This window comes from Corvus kubaryi, unplaced genomic scaffold (assembly GCF_017639235.1).
Source record: "Corvus kubaryi isolate FWS band 111438036 unplaced genomic scaffold, C.kubaryi_AGA036_p1.0 138, whole genome shotgun sequence".
NCBI classification, from domain to species: domain Eukaryota; kingdom Metazoa; phylum Chordata; class Aves; order Passeriformes; family Corvidae; genus Corvus; species Corvus kubaryi.
In genome coordinates, this window is record NW_024580672.1 from 5,812,254 (window position 1) to 5,833,771 (window position 21,518).

The 21,518-nt window shown below is 42.7% G+C and overlaps 1 protein-coding gene across 1 annotated transcript in view; it reads right to left on the minus strand.

Moving 5' to 3' along the window:
* Nucleotides 1-402: 402 nt before the first annotated feature.
* Nucleotides 403-21,518, minus strand: part of ANTXRL (ANTXR like) — a 56,961-nt gene continuing 35,845 nt past the window's right edge. The window contains exons 16-18 of the mRNA XM_042018823.1: nt 20,451-20,618; nt 19,221-19,301; nt 403-4,531 (exon numbers count right to left, since the gene is read on the minus strand). Of these exons, the coding sequence (XP_041874757.1) occupies nt 4,301-4,531; nt 19,221-19,301; nt 20,451-20,618 (480 nt within the window). The 3' untranslated portion in view covers nt 403-4,300. The remainder of the gene's footprint in view (nt 4,532-19,220; nt 19,302-20,450; nt 20,619-21,518) is intronic.

Here is a 21,518-nt window from a genome sequence, read left to right on the forward strand (position 1 = left end):
AAAAATTCCCCTTACCCCAAAACTACAGAGAACTGAAAATGCTATACTGCATTATCACACTTGCATGCATGTATCCTGAGCCACCTCTATTTATTCACCTTGAGCCCCTTTTAATAAATAACTGTCCAGCAGTAACATCCAGAAGTGTGCTGTCTCCTCCAAATTAAACTCTATATTTACAGAAGTAGGGCTGTTTTCTCAGTGAAATGTTTCTTTAAAAAAAACCCAAACAAACCACAACAAAACAAAGTAACAACAATAAAACCAGCAACGATTAAAGAGAGAAAGTATGTTACTGATCATGTTGCCTGAAGACCAACAGGAGTAAAAAGCATTAGGAGCACCAGGTGCACATGCATTTGAACTGGTACAGTTCAGGAAATAATGTCATTCATTGTTATGCTTGCTCTTTCACACGAGAAGCTGATTCTTTTCCTTTTTTTTTTTTTTCTTTTTCTGTTTAGGACCGTTTGCTCTGCAGGCTACTCCCGCAGATGGCAACACATGCACTGAGGTTGAACGATGGCTGTAAATATGCTTTGGTCAATGTGGTTCTGAATCAGGTTTAAACACATAGAGTTTCCCTCCCCGCTGCTTTGCACCTTGTGTCATTTCACATCTGTACTAAGTGTGAGCCCAAGGGCCCATGAATCCACATTTTCCTCTAGGATTTGGGGAAGCATTAGATATTCACTTTTTGCAAGTGTCAAATAATGCTACATACTGGAAAATACATGGGAACCATCCCACATGAGAACATTTGTTAGCAGTGTAACTACTGTAATCACAATTGACATATACAAGAGTGCCAAAAAAACCATTGAAACATCGAGCCAGCTAGAGGGATCTTGTCCCTTCATTTATTTTGAAACAGTTCTCAGCTGATGGACACCAATATTAGTGCCTTGATTTCAGCTGGCCTATTTTGATTTATTCCAGGTAAGGATCAAGCTCAACAGATGATAAAATAGCAACCAGTTTCTCCTACTGTGCTGTTACAGTGCCTGAGATCGCTGCAAACAGATACATTTCTATACAACCAAAGGCCTTTCTGTAGCCAGTGCAGCACATTCACTGCTCCCACCGTTGCAAAGGCAATTCAGTTTAAGGCAAAAAAGTTCACCTTCTCTTCCTGCTTTACTGGCAAACTAAACCTGTAGTGCCCCTGTCACGGAGGCTGCAGCCAAAACTTGAGTTACACACCAAACGCTTAATTTTTTTACAGTGAGAATGCAGGAAATTCCATTTATGGCAAATCTAATTCTCAAATCCATGGTGGTTCCTGCTTTATCATACATGAATCTTCACCTGGGATTTGGCAAAGCCTAAACTGTTCCTATTTCTGCTGCACTTGTAAGTTGTGCAGAATTGTTAGTATGTGTTATCTCTGCAAGACTGTCTATTCCAGCAAAGAAGAATATTCTCCTCAACTGCAAACAACAGGAATGTTGGATGTGTGACTGTGAGAAGCCCTCCCTAAGCCAACACCTCCATTGGCACTGGCAGTGATTCAGATTCTACCAACATTAACATCACAGTAAATAGTCAACCCTACTCACCCCTCCCAAGATCTGTACAGGTGCAAGACAAGACAAAATCTGCTTTTTCATTAGCTAAAGTTAACTCTTGACCCACCAAGTCACTGCTTCAATCTCACTGCTGCCTGCTGATAAGAGACTTGGCATCTACAGAGCAGTGGTCTTCCCCAGTCGCACAAGCAGCTAAAGCTTTAATGCCCTGTTTTGTCCCAGTGTGGGAATTGGTTTTATTGCCCTCTGCTATTTCAATTTCTAGTTAGCATTTGCTGGCTAATTATTCTTATACAACCAACGTGAGAAGCTGTTAGGTTCACTGTACACACACATTACAAACGGTCTTAGACCCAGCAAGGTTATTCCGGGGTTTCCATATTACCAACATAATGTCCATCTGTGATCTCTGCTTGTGAAGCACCTTCCCCCACCCTTCCCCCTGCCCTCTCACTGCAGTCATCCAGTTCCTTTCACTGGGGTCAAAAGCAGAGTTTCACCAGAACTGTAGTGGAAAACTGGACTTGTTTTACTTTCACCTTTCAATTGAAAGAAACAGAGATAAGTGATGACTCTGTGTCACACTGGCTGCAAAAGGCCTTTCCATTCATAGGAATGCAACTCTCAAGCAATTTTTGCAAAGCAAGAGAAACGAAACAAAACCCTACACAGTTCCCACACACAAACACAGGCACACACACACACACATACGCACACTCTTCTTTCCCTTCCAAGCAGAAATTCATTCTTAGTAACCAAATTATGCAGACCCTATTCAAGTGTCTAAAAAGAATGAGGATAGGGTTGAGTGCATCCCAATTCTCCTTTCTGATCACAATGAAGTCACAGGTCAGCAAAGTACTTGGGCATAAGGAAGTTTCTCTTGACCTGCAGGACATTTTAACCCATGCAGAAGTGCTTTGCTGGCTCAGGCCTAAATTAGGAACAGCTCCAAGGCCAGCTGGCACTCACGACCGTGGTTCCACTACCTGCACCAATATACATGAGGTAAGAGCTAAGCTCAAGAGAGCAGAGCAGTGCAAGAGGAGAAAGAGGCTCTGTGGTTCTTCTGAGTTATGTTTGACAGCCTCAGCTGCATACACACGGCATGTCACAGTGATCAGCATAGACTGATGAGAGCTTGGTGGTGTTCTGCAAGTGGGCCTTCCACTGGAAACATTAAGCTTGATTTCTGTTTGTACCAGTACAACTTTATATGCCTGTAACAACTGCGTGAGATCATCTTAAATCTGGAGCAACTGCACAATACAGTTAATGTTTTATCTTAGACTTACGTGCCAATAACTACTGTGATGTGTTACACACCCACACACAGATGGAGAAATAGGTATATGCTCTGTCATAATGCAACATATCATTATTTCTACAACTATCCTAAAAACACAGCCAGTGCCAAAGCAGACCAGCACAGGTTTCTTCTCCAATACAATAGGTAGTGGTGGAGAAAAAGCAAGCTCAGGTATTATTTTGATTCACTAGGGAATGCTCTGGGCACAACCCACTCAGGTATTGCTAAATGAACACTAATAATGGGCTGACCCACAGTCCCGCGTCATAAATTCCCACCTCTGTATGGGCACTCCCATCGCTTTCTGATGACACCCAGAATTGAGGTCATGGGAGAGCAGCCAAGCATATAAAACAGGGATAAAAGCTCTTACTCTTCACACCATGCCTCTCAGCCACAGGTAGACTGCAGGGTTACATATTAGTGGGATCTGTACTGTCTAAAGAAAGAGCTGCTCAAAGAGGAATTTATGTTTGAATCACAAAAGGATCGAATTCTTCCTGGCAGTAAGATCAAAAGGAAATTTATCCAATCAAATAGCAACAGAATCAGTCCCTCAATGCTGCTGATATAAACAATACATGCTGTTTGCTTACTACAGTGTCTACGCTCAAATTCTGTGTATGTTTGCTTCATTTTGGACTACGCTTTCTGTAAATGAAAACTAAACACCTAGCTAAAATCTTTTTCTCAAAATTCCTCTGAACTTTGGACAAATCTGAACCCAAGTCTTGTACAAAGTCTGAATTTCTAGATAAAAGTATCTCACCTTCAGTGGTTATCCTATGCAACCAAGTCTAAACATATGCAGAGATGGCAGGCTCAAAACTGATTTTTCCAGGTAAAAAAAATATATCCCTCTTCTACGATAGATCATTGAGCTAGATTATTGGCACATAGTCTCATGTTACCACATTATTGTTATAGGCTTCTCAAAACTTCCATGGAAATTCCACCTGCAGAACAAAAGGCAGAAAGTTATCTTTGCAATTGTTGATCCATATTAACATCTGGATGCAGTACTGTTGGGGAAAAGAAAGCAAATTCCTCGATGAACTATGTTGAACCAACTTGCAGGTGGTAGCTATCAAAGCCACTGATGCACGAGTACCGGCTAAAGTTATTAGTGAATGATCTGACATACCAAGTCAGACAATGTCATATCTAAATAGATCTTCAAATGTATACACACAAAAGCTGCTACTGTATCTAGATGATCATTTTGGTTTGTTTCTATACCCCATAGCTCTGAATCTATCCACTGAATGTTTACTCAGCACGTGTGGTATAAATATATTCATACACTAAAATTGACACTTGGCAATTTTTTTTTCTTCTTTTTTCCTTTTTTTTTTTTCTTTTTGCTGACCAGCAACAAATTCTGATAACTGTAAACCAATACTCAATAAATATGCTGTGTTCAGCAAAGAGACATGTTTTGTCAATCAGGTCTTGCTGCACTCTAAGCCATGGGATGCGGGGGCGGGCGCGAAGGAGGAGGTCCAGGAGGGGCTCGGGATGGAGGCGGTCCAGGAGGTGGCTGCCTGGAAGGGGGTTGCAGAGATACAGGAGAGGAAGGATTCCTTGGAGCATTGTTGAGGGGAGCATTGTCACGCCCTGACAGCTTCGGTGGTGGGCTGTGAGGGGCAGAGGTTCCATCCGATTTCACACGAGTGAAGTTTATGCATCTTCCCTAGAGGTGAAGAAGAAGTCATTATTAAAAAGCAGGTATTTTGACTCATCAGCAGCTTGTCAAAGGGACTATAAGCAGAGGGGCCAGGCTACATTTCATCAGTATCCTTCACTGTGTCCTAGACATGACATTCAAACCATGCTGTAATAAAGCTCATACTTCCTTTGATTTTCAGAGCTCCTGCACATAGAGAATAGCTTAGGACTGGCTTAAACCAAAAGGGACCACATTGGGACTGTGATCACATGTGGTCTCTGCTCTGCTACTAGAGCTATGCAGAACATGCCTAAAGCGACAGCTCCACCTATGTCATGCTTGCCTTGGTGGGATCCTTGACTGACAAAACTGTGCTTGAAAAAAACTCTTACAGGATTATACCAGAGCAGCAACATTAACAGGGACACAATTTGTAGCTCTCATTTTCACCGTGATCCTAGCCTGGCTAATGTCTGTGCTTTGAACATTACACCGGGATAAGTATGTGTGTCTTCTGTGCTCCAGTATAGATGTGGCTTCCCTCAGGAACACCAACATAGCGTGGGACTTGCACACAGGGCTCTCCAGTGAGTGTGTTTTCAGGATGGATGTGGGATGCAGGCAGGCAGGATCTGATGGGAGCACTGTGGGTGGAGATTTTAAAACAGGAGTAGATTGGATTTGAAAAAAGCAAGCACTGGGGGTGTCCTAGTCCACTAGGGGCTAATATGCCCTTTAGCCAAAATAAAGCTTTGCACAGGTTCCCACTAACCAAGTTCCAGACAGGAAGAGGTAGAGAGACAGACCCCAAAGACCACCTAGCCTTTCCTGGGGCAAGCAGCCAGGGTAATGCAAAAGCTACATGGTAACCTCGGTGGGACACCTCAGATAGGCTGCATGCTGGGATCAACAAACTAAATTCAGCTCAAGGTTATGACAACAGCCCCCAAGCAAATTAAGGAGAAGGATTCCAAATATAGAAACTTATCTCAAAGCTAAGCAGCTGCAGATCATGATCCTCCCCAGCTACCAAAGGCTGTTGCAGCAGAAATACAAAAACCCACACCAATCACAGATTGCTCTTGGCTCAACGCTGCCTGGCATAAGAAAACTCTGAAGGTGTTTAGAGAATGGGCTGAGTTTCTGTGGCAAACTCACAAATCACAATTTCCTCGGGAAACCAAGCAAAAGCCATCACAGCAGAACCACAACTGTTTTGTTGAGTGACTTCCAATGCCTGCACCTTTGTTCATGAAAACTATTTCTTTAAAAAAAGGGGCATCATTTAAGTCTACACCTTCTCTGAAGAAAGGCAAGCAACATTTCAAAAGAAGCTTGTGTAAGCTCCAGAGCTCAGAAAATGATTCTACAAATGTGCTAACACCCAAAGGGTACCACCCTACCGCTTACTTGGACTGAATGGCTCTGGGCTTCCAGAGCTCAGCTGCAGGCATGAGTTGTTGGGCATGCTGTTGCCTATACAAGATACTCAGTAGTTCTCTGTCTCAGTTTTCAGCATCACCTCTACACTTAAACAACTGCGTCAATGAGTAGGATAAAACTCTCTTCCTAAAAATCCAGGGTTGCTATGGCAGACTTTGATTGTGAACTGGGTTCGTGGCAATGCTATACTGGGGCCAGAGCCTTTGCATGTGGGCAAGAGGCAAAAGCCGAGGTCTTGGTTGCTTCTGCAAAAAAGATAAACCATTGGATCAAAAAAACCAAGTCAATGCTTTGCTCTACTCCATCACAGAACTCAAGTCCTCATCAGCATCACAGTAAGCAGCCATCCTTGCCAGGTACTTGTCTTCTGCTGTGCTCCACTGTATTCAAAGCACACTTGGACATTTGGCAGTATTTGCTGACATGCAATGAATGTTACAGATATATTTAACAGCTGCACATCAACTTAATTTAAGAAAACTCAGCTTTGATATTTATAAAATTATGGATTTAGAGTAGCTAAATAATCACTCAGGATGAAAGAAAAAAAAGGAAAAAAAGGTCAGAGGTGCTCAGATAATACGAACCATATGGGGAGGGAAAAATTTAGGACAGAACAATCTCCCTCACGGTAAATGCAAAGCTGCAAGCCCAACACTGGTGTTTTTGCCTACAAGCCTTTCCCGTCTCTCTGTTGTGTCTCTCTCACAAACATCAATTCCAAATATATTCATAGTCTATAATCAAAGGGGATCCCATAAATCTGTTTGCATTACTTTCACTTCAGTTAAAGTGATAGGCGACGTCAAACTGCTGCCAGTTTCTGCCACACTCACTGATTTGTCAGACAGATGGGTAATTTAAAGGCCATGCGCTGCATTGTGTCATGAAAAATACGGTTGAGTGTGGAGAGTCTGACAGACAGAGGCTTGGATGATCGATGTATGTATTGTGACACTTCCTCACAAAAGATTATCAGCGTTAGCCTACAATCTCATATATCAAAGACTTCTGGTGAATACTGGAGCAAATCCTCCTGAGCACTTCAAGCAGCCATTGATAAAACGAGGCCGAACTCTAAGCCAGTGTCAGGATTAACAGCTGAAAAGGGAAAGGGAAAAACAAATGACAATAAATCATAAGTGATAGTTTGGACTTATCAAGTGTGTTTTGTCAAAGGATTTCTAGGTTGAAGAATTAAGCCCTCCACACATCAGTTTCCTAATAAGAGTGCCACTGTTACTCTGCCTAACATGCATATCCCTCTGGGGTTAGTTTATAAAAAAATCCAAGAAATTTCTCAAATAAACATTCTAACCACAGGATTTTTAATATTCTCTGCTTGAAAGAATTAAGTAATTTCCTCTCCAAAGGCATAAAAAGGCTTTTAAACCCTGGCAACACGGACAGAAATTAGGTATCCTGCACACTTATCTCTGCTCTTCCTGCACAGAGGATTAACAAGGACTAGGAAGCCACCACCACCACTTTAGTAGTGGGAATAATATATATTTTTCCAGAAGCATGGAACACACTAAGTGTCTCAGGGAAGGTGTCAGAGGCGCAAGGTGCAGCAATACCAGGATGATCTCGGGCACAACAGCTGTCGGGAGCTGCTTTATTGTTTTCTAGGAGGCAGATGATCTGTGTGAATCCAGTTCTGCCTGGTCTGGGCCCCGCTCCCCAAGCAGCCGCGCTCAGATGCTGCGACCCACACCGCGTACTGTCATTCAGGCACCAACCGAAGGTCAGCAGTGTGCCATATGGAGTTACGCCCTTACTTCAGCTCACATCTGCACCATCTTCCTAATGCACAATTATTTTGCCTCCCCATATGTCCATCCACTTGTTAGTCTCTTGTTATGCTGCTTGCCAAATTGGCTTTTCAAAAAGTACAAATACTGAAGCAGTGGGATCTGCCCTTGTCCCGACTCCAGCTTTTATCCCAGTGTAACAATCACATGTGCAATTCAGCCACTTTGTACTTGTAGGCAAAGTCTCCTCGACCACCTAGGATGTGTTTTTGTGTGTGGTTTAAGGGGCGGAGGAAGGGAGGAACCTCCTGAAAGCCACTGCATCATGTTGCTGGGCTATCTTCACCACAGTGCTCAGTACATCAGGCCCCAGCACTCATTTCCCCAAAATCTTTAGCTACTACTCAGCAAGTTTTCAACTGACAGAAATGACTGTTAAAGAATCCAGGTAATTCAAAGAGTGCCATGGGGAAGTCTCTTCACCCATGATACTAGGAGCACATCAGCAGAAAGAATTTTAAAAATCCAGGCCATCTGCCAGTAGCTGTCCCTTTTCTCTCTTCATTTTAATATATGCATTGGTGTTTACCAAAAATCAAATCCAGTTTTGTGTCTGTGCATGTCAGTATTTGTGTACACATAAGTATGCCAGTTTATTTTTAGCTACATTAGTTGACCTAATAAAAGACATCCTTCCTGTAATAAATTTCGCTTGATTTTCCATTCGCTCTTTGTTTGGCTTACAGAGTCCCAGTGCTGCAATTTGGATTTGCAGAGGTGGGTATCTGACTGAAAAAGAGTTAGTTTACTGAATTTTCTTGTCTTTGACCTTGTAAGAATATGATACTTGCATTTTAAAATGGATTAAAATAAAATAAGTCCTTTAAAATCTAAGCATGGCCATTCAAAACTCTAGACCACCAAATTAAAAACAAAGTTCCTCCTAGTAAGGAAGTATTAAATTATTATTTATTATTTTTACATAAAAGTGTTATTTAGGATGCTGAAATCCAAAATGAACATAATTTCCTTGGGCTCTCTCTCCAATTTTGTTTATGTATGTCACTGGGATGAGTCACCTGGGTCACCAGCATGTAGTTTCACTTCCTAAATATCGATCAATAGTTCAGCATAAAAATGTGAATCTCAAAAGAACAGATTCAGGCTTTTATGCTACTTACAAAACTGCAAGTGGGGGGCATATACAAAAAGTTATAATCACTTTAGCTAAGTGAAGGCTTTGATCCACACATCCAGAAAACAATGGGATGTACACCTTTAAGATAAGTGACTTCTGGAAAAATTGAATCTTGGCAAAATTAGGGATTACCCTGTCCTCTAACAAAGAACAAGAGCGTTCTAGCAGAAACACCTACACGGAGTATCCCAAACCAGCCAGTATGGGAAACCCATTTAGCAAATTTATTTATCAGAGGTAGTTTATGGATACAACACTTGTATAGTGAAAGAGATGAAGCAAGGTGGTACAGAGCTCCCAATAGCTGAGTTCCCTGGGTGAGTGTCAGGATTAGCAGCTGGCTCCTCAGGAGCCAGGATCTATGTGCATCAGCCTTTGCCAAGAGCTTCCTCACACTGCACTGCTTCACGCTGACTGTGCGCTCAACATGTCACGGCTCATTAAAACCTTCACGGATTTCCTGGGAATTGCACTGATTACCCTGCAGCATACAGGCTAGAAATTAGTGAGCTGCTGAAACAGTCTGTCATGTAAAACCCAAGGCTGCCTGGTTTCCAGGCACATACAAGTTACTTTTACCAACTCCTGTTCTTACATCTGTGACTCGGATGTCATTTTTACGTTGAGAAATAAACTATTGGAAGTGTCAGAGATTCCCATATCACCAGTTTGGTGACTGATCATACTTTCAGGTCAATAAATATGTAATTCATAATTATTTTCTAATTATATTATTTAATGATTAAATTACAAGTATAAAAATTATTTATATGATGGTTATTTAATTAATCATTAACAATTATTTTATGAAATTGTAATTAATTTTTATATTGAGCCATTTTAAGTTATTAGGACTCAAATCAAAACATTAAATATCATCAGGTTAAAATATTTATTTGCATAATAACCTGACTCTCATACATATCTTCCAGTTTAATAAGTCCTCTCTTGTACAAAACATTTTTCTGGGAATCTATTTGGCAGCTCAGCACTGATGCTTATAATGACGGTAACCCAAAACTATGAAGAGATAAGAGAAAATGGGGTTGACTGAAGAGAGGAGGGTTTTAAAAGTAAGGTCCAGTAAAGTGGCAGTGTCCAACTATGAGAACGTAATTATTTCCTTTTCTGTTGCTTTTAAAAAGGAAAATAAGTTCAGCCCATTCTTTTCCCAGTGTATTATCTGGCCTCTTTATAAGCAAACTCCTATCACTTTTGCTCCCTCCCTTCTATGATGGAGTTATTGGAGGGGAAAGAAATCACTGCACTGTGGGTTGTGAATCACTCACTGTAACAGTGAGGACCCTGTAATGCCCTTAGGTACATCACATAAACTCCAATAGAAAATTACAAAATGATTAATGCAAATGCCCAAGGATGAACCTAGCACTAGCAGAAAACTCTGTTTACAGCACAGCATGAGCAAGGCGGTGCTACCAAGAGGTGTAACCTACTGGGCTCACTCAACATGCTGCTCATTGCAAAAGGAATTAGGCTGAGCTTTAAGATGTGGGAGGTAACCCAACTTTAAACAGGATGCACGTCCTGACACAGGAAGGGGCAGAGATAGAAGCAGCTGAGGCACATGTGAATCCTTCACAAAGTCCACAAAAGCCCTCTTGTAAGTAAATCTATGCTTTTCTCTTTTTAGCAACCAAACTAAACCACCCACAAACCCTGGCTCGCTGGTACAGCACCATGGAGACAGCACAGGAAGTTAATGCCTGCCTCATGAACTCTGACTCCCAAGTCTCAAACAAGGAGATCCTGCACATGGACGGGAGCTGAGCACATGGTGACAGTGACACACAGCTAAACAATGTCTTGGGCTGATGACACACTCAGGATAAAACCTATTGTCTTGGCTGAGGCATGGCTGACATTGCTGCCAGAAAAGCTTAGGCAAGATGCCTGAGCCCCTCATAGAGGCAAAGTGGGACCAGCCTTGTTTTGTAAATAAGCTGGGAGAAGAAATCCTTCAGAAGTCCAGTATGCCCTCAGATATCCTGGCTATGGGGGCCAAATAGCGGAGAAAATAGGATTTATGGGGTGGGGAAGGGATGAGAGAGCATAGGAGCACTTCTTTTGACACTAAATGTGTGATAATCCCATCCAGGGATCCCCCAGGGACCAAGGGAGGTAGGTTGCCAGGGCAAACTCACAAACAGACCCATGGCATGCACTGCACATAACAGCAGCAATAAAAGCCATCTTTTGGTTCACTTGCTGGCCAAAGGAGAAGTCAACAGCAACCAAAAGTCTTCATTTTTCAGGTAAAACAAGTATGTCAAAATAAATTTAATTCAGGCTTGAAACATGTGTTGTTAATTTCAAACCATCTTTGAGTTTCAGACAGAAAAGGTGTTTCAAAACAAAAATGGAAAACATTGAGACTTTCAAGGGTATATTTTCAACTTCAGCTAATTCTACTAACATGAAAAAAACATTTACAGACCATCTAGAGGAACAACTTTTAATCAAAATAAAGATAGTAACAGGGAAAATGGTGTTCAATTCTACTGGGCAATTAAAGCAGGAACTGTTTTTTGCAATAAGATTAATAGCAGCAGTATCCCAGGCTACTGTAGTTTCTTTTATCAGAATACTGAGATGAATACAATCAAGTACTGATAGTTTCCCCAGACACACATCTGCTGACACTATACCCCAGTTCACAGTCCCAGCTGTGCACAGTGCCACTTAAAACAAGGGATGGGTCTTCTGGGAGCACTCTGCTCAGTTAGGTTGAAGACCAGTGCAGGAATACACGGAAGAGAAGGGGGTTACTTCCAATTTGCCACTGGAGAAAGTCGACAATAATGAGGAATCTGAGGGAGGAGTAGCTCAGCCAGGGAAATCACACTTTTAAACTAGGACCAGTGCCCTTCAGCAAAATAAACTTTGTGCTGAACACATCCCCACTGTCCAGCTCTCTCATGCCACTTTTTCAGCTTAGGCGCACAAGGAAAGAGACATGGAGAACCCAGCCAGTATTGAAGACAGGGCTATTCAAACAATATGCATCACACTCCAGTTCAGCAGGGAACTGCACGCTGCTTCCAGCCCTGCCTCAGCAAGGAAGTGCAGCAATGGGCTACAGACACCTCCTGAAAGAATGGCCAGAGTCACAAGATATCTTGCAGGAATGCACAAAACATCACATGTCTTGGACCCTGTTGAGGCTGTGGCTGAAGTAATGCACAGTGCAGGTCCATAACAAAGCCTGTTGATTCTGAGCCCTAAAAAAGCTGAAGTGACAAAGGAAGCAGAACAGAGTAACACTGGGCATAATCAAAGTTAAGGTCTATCAGGTACACTTTATATTCAGTACCAATCTCAAAGTGCCATCATGCCAGACCAAATCCCACCCAAACCTCAGAAAAATATCTTAACCTAAACCTGCACTCACAACATGTGATTTGCTGCCTTCTGACAGCTTTTATGGATGAGGGTCCCAGAGTGGAGGAAGCAAGGAGAGCCACTGTCAGGTCATGTCATCTACTCAAGGTTATGCAGGGGGAAAAAAAAATGGTATTTACAAGTTCAGGACTCATGACTCACATCCCTTGTTTTAACCACAGCACCACACATTTCCACACTTGAATGCTGACCAGACTAGAATGAGGTTCAAGGAAAAAAAACAACAGTGGTTGGTTTGCAAAAGATTTTCCTCTTTACTTTTGTGTTTTCAGGGAAGAGGACATTGCATTTGTCCATCTCCTAGAATGGGGAGGGCTTTGGAGCATAGCAACAAAAGCAACAAACATCTGCTGGGTGCAACAGCCTCAGCCTTGAGGTATTGGTGGCTTGCTGGGAGCAGCAAACTATGCCACAAAGGACCATAACTGGTCTTGCTCAAACTGCAATTAAGTGTCATCATGCTTTCCTGGGTGAATTATTTGATGGTCTCTCAGGAGCAAGCTGGGATTATTGTGTGCACAGGGGAATAGCACAATGTTATTCACCTGACTAGGGTACAGAATAATGATGGAGACTCAGATTTTTGGTGGAAATGGTTATTATTTTTCGTTGCCTCAGCCAAAAATATAAGTTCCTGGCCCAGCACACAGACAGGCTGCCTCTTTGTGTAGAGTCTGGAAACAGATACAATTATCCCCAATGCTTCTCTGGGTAACTGGCCCTTAAATGGCTCTACTGCTACCTAGAGCAAGTAGATGGTAAATCCACAGTTCTCAGCTTCCCCTGTGCTTATCTCACAAGGATTTTCTTCTCCCGGGACGGGACTCACACAGTTCATTATCAGTGCTGGCCTGTTGATAAAGCACAGAAAACCTCTCCTCCCCCAAAAGCTCCTATGTTAAATTGAATAGCATATTGCCTTGGGACACAACCACCTTATTCTGTCTAAGAATGAACACACTAGAAAAGCAACTCAAGGACCAAAGTCCTAACATGGAACTCTCTCTGTCCCATTTCAGGTATGCTAGCGACCTAACGCTGTGCAAATGAATCCCTGCCATGCTTCCCCTGTGCAGCTTGCCCATGCTATCAGATACCAGCTCTGCATCTTTTCCATGAGCACCCCATTGCCACCTCTCTCCTAGCAACTCCATTAATACACACCCTGGTGTCACCTCAGCAGTCAGTGGCCTGTCCCCCAGCAGTAGAAAAAATCCCAAGTACAACTCCTCTCATTTTTCAAAGGTTTGCTCAGCTCAGAGTGTCTGGCCATTAGCATTGCAAGAAAGGAGATCACCTGCTGTGGCAGGCAATGTCCTCACCTCTTTCACTTTTCAGGAGCTTGTGAAGGTGATTGGCTCCAGAAAGGTTAAGCAAAGGGAGAAAAGCCCCAGGACCAGGCAGCAGCCGCTGATGACTACAGTCTGAGGGAGCTCAGTGCTGCTTTTCCAGCACCCCCTGTAGCTCTGCCCGTTGTTACACAGGTGATTACAACACATCTCCAAGCAAACGGCAGGCAAGCCTATTAAAAGCCATTACTTGGTCTTGAAGAGAACTAATTAGAATGAGCTCCAAATAGCACCAGTATGTGGGCAGCCACCGTGGCGTGACAGGGGGGTGCTGCCATCACTGTGGGCTGCATTCAAGCTGCTGACCACCTGTAAGTAGCAGCTAGAGAGTAATTACTAGTCATTAATAATCCGTAAGCTTGGTGTCCCATGATTCATCTAAGGAGTCCCAAGTGCCTGGCAGAGCACTAAACCTCACAGCTGTAAGGAAGATAAATACTGTGTTCTCAGGATTATTTTGTTGTTAGGAAAACTAAGGCACATAGATGTCATGGTCAGCATTACAAGGAATCACTCAAAATTTGAGGGTAATCAGACCTCCCGAGCTTTAACAAACCCATCAGACTAAGAGTGATCACCCTGAAAGGGATGCACAGAATAAGGAACCCACATACTCCTCATTTCAAAGGCTGCCGTTTAAAATTCCAGCTGCTATGCCTTGTTCAAAGTCACACTGTAACTCAAGGGTGGGAACTTGAAAGGATCCAGAAGTTCTGTCTTCTAAAATGACCATCAGCTCATAGTTTGTGACATTTTTGGCTGCACAGCAGCATATTAATCTCAGTTTTATGGAAAAGAAAAAGGGAAAAAGGCTCTCGTATTTTTGTACAACAGCCTGCTTCCAGTCCCCTTCCCCAGGAAAGGGCTTTACATGTACAAACTGCAGGGTAGTACTACTAAGGCATTGCTTTTCTCTAAGTAAAGTCCCGTAGGTATACAAGGGGATGGTGACAGCAAAATCCAGTCTACACTCTCCCTCTCTGCTGCAGCTACAAAATTTTCAGTGACAATAAGGAGAGATCACGTTTTAAGTCTTTCAAATAAATGATCGATTCTGCCTGAGGGGAAAAATGTTGGGTTTTTAGTCAAGGCTTTTGGTAAACTGAGCCTCTAAGAATTTCCTGAATCAATCAGTATGTGCTGAGAAGCAAAATGGAACAGAATTGCGGAAAGCAGCAACTAACAGACCAAAGCACCTCCCCTTTCTCTCTGCACATACCGGGGCTTTCAGTGTTGACCTGCTGCCACTGGTAACAGCCCACTTTTGAACTATGAGGCCAAGGGGAGGAGCTTGAAATTTACCTTTTGCAGAGACCACTGACAACCTGCCCTACCAGCTACTGTGGTTTGTTTGTATGAAATATTTCAAGATAGCCAGACACTATTATTTCCCAAACTCCCACTTTTACATCAGCTGCTGCAAGCTCAGAACCAAGCTCAGAAGGACACCAACACAGTGATGGGAAAGTCTTCAAGGAAATCTGAACATCTTGAGCAACACACAGCCCCATCAGGCCATATAGATACTCTGACATACTCCCTGAGGCCGGATGAGCAGTGTCCCCACCTCAGAACTGTCAATCCATTTCTTGGGCCAAAAAAGTGACTGCTGGTCCTCTAAGACATAATTTCTGAGGAAGAAGAGAAGAATAACAGCCTAGCTCTAAGGGCTCCATCACTGCAGCAGTAGCACAAATGCCTGTGAAGGCTTCACCTTTGTATATTCCAGCAAGGCAGAAAGCCCAGCAATCCACCATAGAGCCACTAGGCCTTTTTCATCGCTTCACTCCTCTGCTGATGCTGTCGGAGAGCTCAGCAAAACTCCATGCCACAAATAACAGCCTAGCTGCTAATGATGGGGTAGAGCTAAGTGTGTTTATCCCTTGTTGCCCCATCCTGGTGCAACACAGAAATTCCTGCTAGAGGTGACCTGAGGAAGTCAAGTGAGCAAGATCCTGTGACCCTGTACTGAGGTATTTGCCAAACTCATAAATTTCAGTGGTGGTGCTATGATACGACCTCTAATGGAAACCGAGAGGAGGAGCTGCCTGTAAGAGCCAAGCAAAACACTGTGGGCACACAAGGAGAAGGAGCACCAGAGCTTGTGCTTGGCTGGTTTTCTTTAAATAGGCAGTTCCAAAAAGCTCCTGTGATTTTCACAAGGATTAATACAGTCCTGCCTAATACTGATGAATCATCCATCCTGAGATCCTTTTCTTGATAAGTTCATGGAAGACATGAGCCAGGGCAGGGGAACTCTCAGAGCTTCAGCCAGCTCTGCAACAAGGCTATAGGCCAGAGCATGATGCCACCAGCAGCTCAGGTCCAGCAGCATGAGAGGAACAGGGTAAGGAGGCTGGGGACCAACCCATTGCTCCCAAAGACAGGACTGCAGGGAACCAGTCTGTCTCATCAAGGGGAGGGGCATGCAAACAAGAACTAAGAGAGAAAATGAGGAAGAAACCACAAAAGGACACAGGTAAGGAAAAGAGCAGGATGCGGAATGGCAACAGGACCATGATGAAGGAAGACAAATAGATGGATGGACAGCAGACCTGCTCATGCAGAGGAAAGGACAACAGAAACCCCTTGCAGCTGTCAGCCCTGTATTGCTGCACACAGGCTTCAGCCCATATTTCTACTGCAAGGTTCTCACAAACACTCTGGAATGGGCCTCCCCACATGAAGAGTCAAAAATATACAAACAGTGACTTTTTTTAACTTCACTTCATGATGGGAATGGGTAAGAAGTCATGATTTAGAAATCTGGGATAGCAATGCTGCCTTTGCTGTATGGTTTGCAGATCCAAAGAAGAGGCCTGCATTGTGGGGGAAGATGCTGAACAGCTGTCAAAAAGTGTAACAGGCTTTTGCTTCTCTGTGACAAAGCCAGATATATTGGTGAATATACCAAAACCCACAAAACTATCAGAAGGTTTTTCTACAAGTATTCTTCAGGTTTCTGAGGGAGAGAAAAGCTCCCAAATCACTGTATTAATTTTCAAATGATGAAAAAGTTACACTTTTCAAAAGAGTTTCTAAAGATCATTTTAATGTGAAAAATATATATATATATCAATATATATTAAAAAAATCCATTTTCATCTTCCCCCTGTACCTAAATCCTTGTAAAAAATATTTTTCTCCATGTCCTGTGGATGTTCTCTTCTCCCTAATGAGTATTTTCATTATGCAGAAAAAAGTAGCTTGCTATCATTTCATCCAATGGCTGCAAAAAGGAATATATGCCCAACCGAAGCAGTAAAAATGGAAAATGAAAACTTTTTTTAGAATGGAGGTAAACTTGAAACAGAAATTCAGAAATGTAACTTCAGTGAATCTTGTTCCAGTGGGAAACAAACTGTATCTCTTGTAATCCCTGGAAGTATAAAGGAAATAATTTGATTCTGGGAACTTCAAATTTAGGAATTTTCCAAGTTATGAATCCAAATGTCACTCCCAAAACAGAGCTAAATTGTGTTCCTTTAGCTTTCTAAGCTCTAAGTTTTCCTGGACAATCAAGACAGTTATGAAATGACTTTAAAATAAAACAAAAAAGTCACACTTAGACCTCACCAAGAACTCTTTCCCCTGTTCCTCCACCCCAATCCTTCAAAACCACACAAACCAAAGCAACCTCTCACTCCAAGATCACCACACAGTCCCTGGCCTCTGGATGGCACAGTCTGGAAGAACACCATGCACCAAGGCATGTCAGGCTGAACATTCATGTCTCCCCAAGCCCAAGCTAAATCCTCTGACCGCTGCCAGCACAGCTGGACAAGGAGTGACCTTGTCCTGTCTGGGCTGAGGCGAGCAGAGCTGTGGCCTTGCTCCTGGGGCTGCCAGAGCTCCAAGCTCTCCGTGCTGCTGGTCACTTCCAGCACTGACCTGATCTCCCAGTTCTTCAGCCACAAAGATGAGTGTGCACACGTGTCTATCCTCACATTTACTTACATGCACATACAGGTGTATTTATACACATCCCCCAACAAAAACCTAACTTACAAGGAGTCAATTAGCTACTGAGGGAGTGCTACTAGAGAAGTTACCCAAAAATAAATAATAAACTTGCTCCTCTATGTGCTAGTTTTCTCCATGAAATATAGGCCTGTGATGTCGTCTTTTTTTTAACAGCAGAAAGTTGTCTAGTTATTTTCTTGTTTCACTTTCAATACTCTTCAGCCTCAGTTAATTTCACAGGCCAGGGAACACAGACGATTCTATGATTCCACTGGATCTGGCTCAATAGGATTCTTTCCACCCTATTTCCCAGATGTACATTTGATTTTTCTTATGTTATCCCCAATACAATAATCCTTCAGCTTGCTGTTTTACATTGCCTCTTTTCAGCCCCTTTTTCTCCCCATAGCAGAGCTGGAAGGCGAGGAACTGAGGATCCCTGTTCTCAGCCAGCCCCCTGTCTGTTTCTTGACCATGCTGGCTAACAGAAGCTCTGTTGTGCTCTGCACCAATAGAAATGACCCAGCCAAGGGAGTGAAAGGCAGAGGATAGATTCATATTATACAATGTTAGTGCTATCAAAATACAGCTGGACCTAAAGAGCCTATTCAGAAGCTCTAGATCGTGCTTAAAAAGTAAATAAGGTGTCTCATGCACAGCTGCCTTAAAAATGCAGCTTAGTAAAACATTTAAGACCATTTTACAAAGTAGTATAAAAAGCTGGGTTTGTTCTCTTAGTTTCCTTATGTGCCAAAAGAAAAATGGAAGAGATTAAACTTTAAATACTGATGCAGTATGTTTGGTTAATGACTAGACAAATGGCATAACAATATTTTACCAAAAGCAAGAGGCATGCAACTTACTGCCCTAGCCGATGCAAATTAGAGCTACTTTGAAAGTCTGTCATTAGGTGTGAAAGCTACCCAGGCAAACAAGCCTGGGTGTCTGCACCAGTTCTATCCCCAAAAAAGCACTTTATGGACCCTATTGCTGTAACTCTATAATACCTGAGAGCCAAGGTGATTAAATGTATGGACTCTGCCCACAGGGGAGAGAAAGATGCTGTTGTGTCTGCTTAGTCCTCATGTTACAAAGAAGCATTGCAGAAAGCAAAACCTTGATGGTGAAACAGCTCAAAGCAGCAGCACTCAATTCTTAGGGAGTTATCCCCTCAGAATAACAAAATAGAGACAATCATAACAGTGCCAGGCTCACACGGGGAAACTGAGAGCTCTGAACTAAGCTATTGCCAGTGACTCAGGGACAGTACACAGACATCTTTGTGGCTCTGAAAAGCACAAACTCCCTGCTTCCTCCCAGGAGGAATCTACTCCTGACCTACTTTTGGCCAATAGACTTCACCAAGGCAGGAGATACTCCCTGCCTATGTATAGGAGATGACTGGGAAATGCATCTGCACAGAATTCAACACCAACTTGTTCTCAATTAACCTTGCCATAATTTGTGTTTTCATCATCTGTACCACTCATGATTTCTCAATCATTGAAATCCGTTATTAAATCCAAGAAACATTAAAAATTTTTAGCTTTTAGCTTTCAAATACTAGTGCATTTGAGACACCTTACCTTATCCCCTGGCTGTGGTCTCATAAGGGAGACTTGGTCATAGCCTCGTCGAACCAAAGCCCACAGTGCATCAAGTTTACCCTGCAATTAAAAAAAAAAAGAACATATGAGCAAGAAGTGTGGTGAAAATAGCATGAGATTAAACTACAGGTGGATTGGTATAGGTTTTCTGTATTAAGCTGTCTGCACACACACTGGTCCTGTACCCTTGCTCTCTGTCACTGTTTATCTGGACAACCAGAAGAACCCCAGTGGGGTAACAAATGCGCAACATGCAGTGAGCCAAATACCCAATGTGCAGTGAGGATGAGAGTAGTTTAATGTGAACAAATCCCTTAAGAGGCACAATTAGACAGGTGTCACTTGTTACAAAAGGCAGAACAAAAGTACAGTACAGATGGGAAGAGAACTGAAGTATGGATAAACAACTACAAGAATACCTACCTAGGCAGGCTATAAAAATTCACAGATGCTTTCCAGACAAATTCAAGCACTGTTTAATTGATCTATGAGTAAGGAGGGGGGGGGGAACTCATTCCACAAAGCACTGTTTTGGGACATGGCCATAGATTCCTGGGATGAGCATGGTATGCTGCAGCCTTGACTATGCCAGCCCTCCACCTTCCTTCTCTGTAAGCAGAGATAACAGTTCTTCCCTTCCTTTAGGGTTGTGTGAGGATACATACATTAAAAGACATTGAAACACCAGATATTATAATGACAGGGGAGAATTGGGGATGAAAATATAGAGACTGCATGACTTGCCCAAAAATCAAACACTACTGTCTTGTGGCTGAACTAGGGAGAAACAGAGCTGGATCCCAACCCAAGCCCTTAGCCACAATGCAGTCAAAGCAAGGACTCTGCACTTTATCTGATCCTCTTCTAGACTGCCTTGAGATGGCACAAAACAGCATCTGCCCTCCCTAAGGTTCAAGAGATCTGCTGTTGCAACCCAAGCAAGAGTACCCAAAAAGACAGTGTGAGCTGAGGAAAGGAAGATCTCTGCTCATACCCTCTACTCTTCTCAAAAAAGTATGGCAACACAGTGCCAAGTGAAACGCGTGTTCCAAAACCAGGCAAAGGTGAGGATTAATGGCCACTTTTCCAAATAGGCTCTGCTGAAAGAAAGGCTGTGCTAAGGAAGTGGGATCTTACATGAGGATCTTCCATGGGAAGTATCTTACATGACATGAGAGGCTTGGTAAAAGGGAAGGTCAGACACATTACCTTGATTGGAGTGTACCATTTTCGCTGGGAAGGTGGTTTTCTCACATGGGGCTTCTTCGGCTTGGGTTCCCATGGCTCATACTCCTGTTCTGGCAACTTGATAATAGCATTTTTGGGTTTTTCCAATTTTGCTCCTTCCTCTGTTGACCCCTTGTCTCCCCATCGCACCTGATGTCAGGAGAGCACACTGTAAGAAGACACTTCAACAGTCCCCACCAGCAGCTGGTTTCCCAGATATTGATCTAGTTCCTATCAGATGACCAAGTGCTACCAGGAATAAAGTCAAATTTATGAAAGCACCAAACTCCCACCATAATCAGAAATACACATTTAAGAATAAAATAGTCTCACTCAAAAACTGCTGGAACTACTAGCCTTTGCACATTCCAGTCATCTGCACATCCCACATCTAAGATGTGGGAATTCACAGCATCTGGGGCAGATGAGAATCATTAAGGTTGGTAAGACCTCTAAGATGATTGAGTTAACCCACAGCACCACTAAACTGCATCTCAAGTGCCACATCCACATACCTTTTCAACACTTCCAGGGATGGTGATTCCATCACTTCCCTGGACAGCCTTTGCAACTCCTAACCACCCTTTCACTGAAGAAATTTTTCCCAGTATCTAATATCCTAATATCTGATTTTGTTGTTGGACTTAGCTCAAGCAGAAAAGTGACTCTGCATTCAAGAGCAATATATGATCCATGGTATCACTGTCAGTATACATTCTCAGCATCAAGATTAAAATTCTTCCAAGGAAAATGGTTAAGAATATTAAGATGCAATACTTCATCTGCAGTCTCGCAGAAACTTTCTGAGAAGCCTTCTCTTACATAGAAACCAGGCACTGCATAGACAGCACCCTCAAATATAAAGCCAGTGTAGCATTCCCTGAATTTCCTCTGACAAGAGAACTGGATGCAACTGCACCAAAGGGTTTGATTCACTAAGTTAAAACTTCTTTTGGTGCTTATCTCATTCCTTAACCTGCAAATTTTCTCTGCCTCATAATGATAGATTGATTTAATTATTCATGCAAATAGCAGTTTGATGCCTGTTAC